General features: G+C 56.5%; 1 protein-coding gene across 1 annotated transcript; it reads right to left on the bottom strand.

Annotated features, from left to right (window-relative positions):
* Window positions 1-2,082: 2,082 nt before the first annotated feature.
* Window positions 2,083-7,724, bottom strand: ZNF683 (zinc finger protein 683). The gene is given in 7 exon segments (XM_030873583.2): window positions 2,083-2,159; window positions 2,162-2,418; window positions 2,420-2,454; window positions 3,471-3,599; window positions 4,682-5,376; window positions 6,766-6,970; window positions 7,611-7,724. Coding segments are annotated over 7 exon segments (1,512 nt in total).
* Window positions 7,725-7,983: the final 259 nt, after the last annotated feature.

Here is a 7,983-nt window from a genome sequence, read left to right as displayed (position 1 = left end):
TACTCATGACAAAGGGACGTGAAGACCAGAGCTAAACTGTCCTGTGATGAGAGAATCAAAGTCCACAGGGGCAGGAGGACTGCCTATCCCCATATTTGCCTTTCAACTATCTCTGGAGAGAAAAATCAGGAGATCCCTGGCATGCCACCTGCCAGACTTAGGAAATTGCAAATTTGTTGTAAAGTTTTATAAAAGCACAGGAACTTTATAATATAAAGTCCACATAACCAAAATCGTGGTACACCGACAGGTATATTTTTATGCTCCCAGACACTCATACAGGCTTATTTGAACATCAGGTACACTCCAAGACGCACACCCACACCCTTGGGCCCAGGGGCGCCCCAAGCGGCCCTCCTCCAAACCCCTCACCTATCCCGGGATCTGGCCTCCTCCGGGATCGGCTTCCCCTTGCACTCCCTCCGGACCCCTAGCCCGGCCAGGCGGCGAGCCAGGCGGGCCCCCAGGACCCCGCGCCGCTCGGCGATGGCAAGGGCAAGGTTCCAGGCTCGGGGCGTCAGAACACCTGACCGGTCCCGGGCCGCGGGGACCTCCCGGATCCAGCTCATTTGCAGAGAAACGCCTCCTCCGGCCCGCCCCCCTGAGCAAACAGCGCCCGGCCCGCAGTGCGGGCGCGGGGTGAGGACCTATCCAGATGCTGCCCAAGCCCCAGGGCAGGGGGTGCGCTCTGCAGGGGTCGTCCCCACCCGGGCCACCCCCCCCCCCCCGCTTTCCCCACCCCACCCCCGCCCCGCTCCAGCTCTCGGCCCTGTCTGCGCTACTTCTTTAGGCCCCCGGAAGCGCCAGGGGCCCACCGGGTCCCGGTGCTGGAAGCCTTCAAGCTGGGCCTGCACAAAGTAGGGCGGAGAGGAGGGTCCTGGGTCTAGAAGGGGCCGAGAGGCTGGACTGAGCCAAGCGTCTTTCCCGCCCCCCCGGAGAAGGAGGGGCTAGAACGCAGGGGCGGAGCCAGGGGCGGGAATGGGCGTGACTGGGGGCTAGCCTGATTGGTTGGCATGTTGGGCGGAGCCAAAAGGGTGACAGGGTGGGCTTGGAACCTAGACCTCGATACTGGTGGGGACCGACGCCGACCCTGCCCTTACCCTGCCATGGTGGGCCCTTATGAGAGTTCTCTCTCTCGGTCCTGGAGACCCTATGACACAGCGGGAATCTCGCCTGTGGGGGAATCTTCCCCTGGTGGGGAAGCCTATCCGAAACCCACAGGGATGGGAACGGCGACTCCTGCTGGAAGTTGGCCAACTATTATGATTTACTAATACTACTACTGTTGTGACCATAACCTGGGCCTCCTGTACCCCCAAAGGGCAGTACCCTTTCCCACCTGATGCTACCTCTCTTAACTCTCGGGGGGGGTACCTTGCACATTGGGGGATCCTCTGGGACTGCAGGAAGAAAGACCATCAGAGGGTCCCAGTTCCCCAGGCTCTCTGCCAGTTCTTCCCTGCCGGCAGTCCTTGTAGGACCTCCACCCCTTCACCGAGCTTGGTGCCTCCTTAGCCATTTGTCCTCTGTGATGACTGGTCCTGACACACAGGGGGACATCTTGCTTGTGGGTCATGAGTGGACACTGATATCCTTGTGTTCCTGCCTCTCCCACAGGGAGCTCAGATCCTGGCATGTACAGAGGTAGGAGTATGCTGCACCTGACCACGGCAGGGAGTACCAGCTGAGGGAGCACGTAGGAACTGTGAGACAAGAATGTGTGGCAAGCAGCAGACAGGCATCTGGGCAGGTGCTGAAACATCTGTTCAGAAAAGAGGGCAGTGTGTCCTGTGCTTGGCAACACGGTCTGCACCTTGCAGCGACCTGGAAGGCTGGACTGTCCGTCGGTGAGCTGAGATGGTGGGGCTGGTCCCAGATAGGTCCCAAACAGAGTGGAACTCAAACCCAGCCAGAGTAGATGGCCGCAGGCACCCACCCCACGCGGTGGGCAGCATAGTCTCTTCCTGGCTGTGTTCCCTGAACTGCCAGGTGGAGTGGGGTGTGAAGTCTGGCAAATACATGGTGACCTCCCCCTCCACTATTGAAGCTCAGGAGGCCTCAACTCATCATAGAGAAAATCCTTTAATTGCTCTGCCCCTGCCCCCTCCCCAGGTCAGTCCTGGCACCACTGCTCAGGCTGGCTGCCCTTGCTTTCCCCGGGATGCTGAGGACACCTTGACCTTGTCCACGTCCCAGTCTATCTGCCTCTCTGATGGGGCCACCACAAGATCTAGTGCCCCCTGGAGCCATCGGGCAAGGCAGGCAAGAGACGCCAGGGGCAGGTGGGTGTGAGCAAGGCTGCAGGGCCGTGGTGCGTGCAGCCGATGGTGCAGCTTCAGGTGAACGTGTTGCGTGAAGCGACTTGGGCAGACACTGCACTGGAAGGGCCGGGCCCCTGAGTTCAGGCGCAGGTGAGTCGAGGTTGCTGGAGCTGCTGAAGCGTTTGTGGCACATCTGATGGGAATGGGCACTGGCGTCAGCTCTGCCCACCTGGTTGACCCAGGATCTCTGCTCCCTCTCCCCATCTTGAAAATACCCCCTACCACCTCCCTGTAATGCAAGCCTGGAAGCTTTCCCCCCATGATTCCTCCCTGGGACCCACAGTGTCTGGCAGATTGTAGCCAGTCAGACTGGGTTGGTATCTTGGTTCTTTTACTCCCTGCATGACCTTGTATAGGTGACTTCCCCTCTCTGATCCTTGCTCTCCTTACTGGTAACATGAGAGTATTAATACCTAACCTCATAGGTATGGTGGACTGAATGAGATAATCACATAGAACCCTTATGCGTGGGGCTGCAGCTTCAGTGGGCGTAATTAACATTTACTGGGAGCTGCTACATGCCAGGAACTGGTCTCGTGTACTAGTCTTCTCCAGGACTCTGGAGAAGCAGGACTAAGTACTACTCCTATATTACAGTGAAAACGCAGAGGCTCAGAGAAGTGAAGCCACTAGCCAAAGCTCACACAGCAAGTTGGAGGGAGAGCTAGGATTTGAACCCAGGTAGCCCGGACTATAACCACTATGCTGCTTTTATTTCTGCCTCTTTAAAACAGGGAAAGAGTCTGGGCCCTTCTGACCTCCCAAGGGACATGGTGAGGCTCAAAGAGGGAGGGAGCTAACATTGAGCTGATGTTATAAGTAGTGTTTATATACTTTGCACACACTATAGCATTAACTCCTCCAACTATGCTGGGAAGTAGGCAATGGGTATCCCCAGGACTCCTAACTTCATTCTTCTCCCCCCACAGACATACATCTCTTTTCTCCCCTCCAGGCCCAGGAGGTGACCTCCAATGTCACGTCCTGGCCCTTCCCTTCCACCTCCCTCTTTCCCCCAACCCTTGCCTCCTGTCCTGTCTCCACTTGCTCAGGATGGTTGGGGAATGGAGGCCACGGGTGCCATCCCCCAGGGGCCTAGAATTCTTCCGCAGCCTGCAGGAGTACAGGGGAGGGGGAGGATGGTCTCACCGGGCACTTGTGGGGCCGCTTCCCAGTATGCACCAGGTGGTGCTTCTGCAGGTGGGCGAGCTGGGTGAAGCTCTTCTGGCACAGGGCACACTGGAACGGGCGCTCCCCGCTGTGCACACGCAGATGGACCTGAGCCAGGTGTGGGAGAAATGCTGCCAACTGCCCAGAGCCCTCCAGCAGAGCCGGGGATCCTCTTCAAATCTCTACCCACATCCCCATAGGGCCCCCTTTTGGCATCAAGGCCTCTCAATCCCCCTGCATCTGTATCACCTCCCTGAAGGCCAATCTACCATTCCCCAGGATCCCCTCTCTCTCTCTGCTGCCCTGCAAGAGGGGAGATGGCTGTGGTTAGCTGGCCAGGTGAGGGGTACCCCGTGTGTGTGTGTGTGTGTGTGTATCTTGTGCAGTGCTTCTCGAAGTATTGTCCCGCAGCATCAGCATCACCTGGGAGGGTGTTAGAAATGCAGATTCTCAGGCCCCACCCCAGACCAGCTGAATTAAATTCTCTGGGGCTGAGCCTAGGAATATGCATGTTTACTAGCTCTCCAGGTGGTTTGAGGCTCGTTAAAGTTTAAGAATTCATGCCCTAGAGGATGCAGAAGGGCTGTTCTCCAATAACCGTAACTTTTCCTCAACTTCAGCAGGTGCCAACTGGCGCCTAGCTTCCGGTCTTTGCTGATACACAGAGATATGCCCATGGTTGCCCCCTGCTGGACGATGCCTATAATGATGCTTACAGCACGGCGCTGATGTGCAGGATCCCACATGAAAAAGGCTGGTTGTCAGGTCTGTGGTCTAGACTCACTAAAATCTACCTGTTCCCCCACCTGAACTTCAAATAAGTAAACAAGAGGAGGCTTAACTGGGAATCAGAGAGGATGGTTGTTCCAGAAAGGGCTTTGCCCTAGATGTTGAGAGACTGAGATCAAGACCTGACTGCACCATGAAATCAAGGCAACCTTGGGCAAATCTTTTCTCAGTTTCCCTATTTTTAACTTAAATGAGACGATCTCATAGACAGTCTTTTAGTGTGGAGAGGACTCCTCTCTACGGATGTGAAACTGAGGGGCCAAATGAACCAGCCAAGGTCATAGGCCCTAGAGGTTGCCCAGGAGTTCCTTCTGGCTGTAAGGTCCTTGATTCTAGAAGCAGGATGGGAGGGGGGTCATTGAAGGATGCCGAGGGGAGCCACGGAGCGCAGAGGCAGATACCTTGAGGTTGGAGAGCTGCCCAAAGCTCTTGCTGCACACGTTGCACTCGTACAGGATCTTGCCATTCTTTTTCTTCAGCGGATAAGGCAGCGCCGAAGAGCCCGCCTGGGAGCCCGGTGGGGCCGACTTTGCTGGAACCACCCGGCCAGCATGCTCCAGCCCTGTGGAGTCGGTCCTGGCAGCTGCAGAGCCTGGATTCCGGGCCTGGGAGGGTTGGGTTTGGCCAGAGGCTTGAGAGGCCCCTGCGTAGGGGTGCAGGGTCTCCCCCTGAGTGCTGGAGTGCCCGGCCTCATAGACATTCATCAGCAAGGTGGGCACAGCCATGGTGGTGCAGGAGGTGTTCTGGTGCAGCAGGAAGAGGGGGGGACACTGCACAGAAGGTAGGCCTCCACATGTGACCAGGTAAGGTGAGGGCAGGAGAAGTGGGTACACAGGATAGAACGGGCAGAGGTGGGATGGGAGTTCTTTGGAAATGGGGGTGGGTGGGGGCCAGGAGCAGAAAGCCAAGGGGCTGGGGCTCTTTTTATCTTGCCACGGGTTTGGGAAAGAGCTGTTGTGAGGAGAGAAGGATGGGCTGGGGGACCCCTCGTCAGCTCTTTCCCGCTGGCTTCCCATCTTGTCCCTGCTCAGAGGGTACTTGGCTGTGAGTTTCTCGCCATTGGAGGAGCCGGCGGGCCGCCTTGGTGGCTGGTGCCCTGAGCAGGAAAGGGAAGACGGTCAGGGCCGCACAGACTTGGGTAAAGTTCTGCTCTTCATCAACCTGCCTGGCTCAGAGCTGAGAGAGGGCTCTAGCCTGCGCGGCGCCTCCCCTCTCTGGGCTTTCCTGGTCTGCAATTGCCCTTGCCAATAAAAGAGGCTAGAATTTGTGCAGCGCATAATAATTTCAGAGAGTGAAAGCGATTCAAGAAACCTATTAGACGTACAGATGGAGAAGTCAAGTGGGCAGTTGGGTGAATTGGTTTGGAGATTAACAGAGCAGCCCGAGCTGGAGACATAAATCTGGGTGCCATGGGCCCAAATGAGATCCCATAAAAGGTGGTCCTAGATCTGCTGTGTCCAAAGTGGTAGCCACCAGGCACATTTAAATTGATTAAAGTAAGTACAGTAAAAACTTCAGTTCCTCACTTGCACTAGCCACACTTAAAAGGCTCAGTAGGTATGGTATCAGACAGCACAAGTACAGAGCATTTCCATTACTGCAGGAAGTTCTATCAAACTGCTACTCTAGATAAAGAGAACAGGAGAGAAGGGGGGAAAGAAGAGAGAGGAGAGGAGAAGAGAGGAGATGGGAACATGGGAGGAGAGGGGAGGGGAGGGATGAGGCGGCGGCTCTGGACTGAGTTCCTGAGCAGGGGGAGACTTAGGAGGTACGTGATGGAGAGCAAGCAAGGGAGACTGAGGTGCAACAGCCAGTGAGGTAGGAGTTAAACTGGGAGTGATAGAAAGTAAACTATTAAATATGTATAAAGATTAAAAAGTAGATTGTCTGCTTGGATCCTCATTTATTCACTCAACCAGCTTTACTGAGCTGCTTTACTCTGTGCTGGGGAAATAAAGGACACAGCAGCATGGTCCCTACCCTCCAGGTCGAGTTGCATAAGGAAATGGGGTATCGTAAGCAATAAACGTAGAACATAGGTTAGTGAGATTGTACTTTTGTGGAAGAAGAAACTGGCCTCCATGATGTCATAGAGCCAGAAAGGGCAGAACCAGGACTCCACCCACGACTCCCTGACTCCCAGTCAGGGCTCCTGTCTTATAAAATAGGCCCCTCTAGCTCAAACACTCTAGGCAGACAAAGCGCCACTCTCAACCGCCGGGAATAGCTACGCCTACACCAGATCCCATACCCACGCCTGAGAGAACCACTGGCCACTTCCTCTGCTCACCTCTGCTCACGTGTCACCACCTGAGAGCCCCTCGCACCCCCAGGCAGAGCTCCAGCTCAGAATGTGGCAGTAACACGTGCTTGAGGCACTGTCCTCACGAGTGACACTGGGTCCGCAATGTCTCTCATCCCCAAACCTAACAGTGCTTCCCACCTCCAGCCTCCACCAAGGTGCAGCCCCGTGCCCTGGGCTTACTTGTGCTCGAGGCATCCTCTCTGAGACCCTGCGGGGCTGTGCCCGGGGGTGCCGACTTCAGGGTGCACAGGTATACGTCCGGGCCCTGAGGGCAGGCCAGCAGGGAAGACCTGGCCAGTGCCAGTGGCAAGGGGTACAGCCAGCTGGCACAGGACGGGCCATGGGCATCCACTGTGTCTGGAAGTGGCCTGGAGCCTGGCAAGACCTGGAAGGCAGGGGGAAGGGGCTTGGGGGCCAGGGACTGGGAGCCCCCTGGGGTAGTCCCTTGGGATGGTTCCACCCCTAGTTTGGGTTCCAAAGGGGGAGGAGAAGCTAAGACCAACCCCCAACCTACACCTGCCTCCACCCTGTCTGTCACTCAAATGGCTTCCCCTTCCCTCATCCGCGTTCCCAAGGGACTCACATGTCCACCCCCAGGGTTACCCTCCCCCTGCCCCAGAACCCCTCACTCAGCCCTGCTCTTCCTCCTCCCCTTCCTTCCTGACCACCCTCAGACTAACTACCTGGATGGAGCCAAGGTGAACTTAGAGAAAATCCTCATCAAAGACTGTGTACCCTGCAGGAGGGCCCTGAGCTTCCTCCCTCTAAGGCCCAGGCCACGGTCACACAGCCAAGCTTCCTGCATGGCCCTGTCCCTTCTCATGCCTCACAGGAGAGTTGGGCCCCTGGGGCACGGGAGAGGGTCTCTGGCGCTTCCAAAGGCACATTCCCATGATGTGCCGGGGTGCGGGTGCTCAGGACCAGGGGAATCTAGGTCCCTTCAGATTTTCCCCCTACTTCTTCCTAACATCCCCTCCTTCCAGAAGCAGCCTGGCCTCAAAACTGGGGATGGGACCGCATCTTACCTGATCGCCTTGGCAGAGCTGGGAGTCCGAGTGGGGGGACAGGGAGTCTCCTGTGCTCCCCAGGGGCTTAGTCTTGTGGCAACAACCCAACTCTGGAGCGGGTTCCCCCTTCATGCCCCCACTACCTGCTGGGAAGACAGGTCAGTCACAGGTGAGCAGTGAAGGTCCTCCAAATAAGAGCCTGTCTTCGAGGACTGGCTCTCCCAGGAAACCACTGTGTGACCTTGAGTCAGTCACTGCCCCTCCTGGCCTCAGTTTCCCCATCTGCAAACTGGGAGGGTTGGACTGGCTGATGTGAAAGGACTGTCTCAGCGATGACATGAAAGCCAATGATGCTTTCCTGGTAGGGGCAAGAAGAGGATTGAATGGAGAC

This window comes from Globicephala melas, chromosome 1 (genome assembly GCF_963455315.2).
Source record: "Globicephala melas chromosome 1, mGloMel1.2, whole genome shotgun sequence".
NCBI lineage: Eukaryota > Metazoa > Chordata > Mammalia > Artiodactyla > Delphinidae > Globicephala > Globicephala melas.
This window is presented reverse-complemented; position numbering and strand designations above follow the sequence as displayed.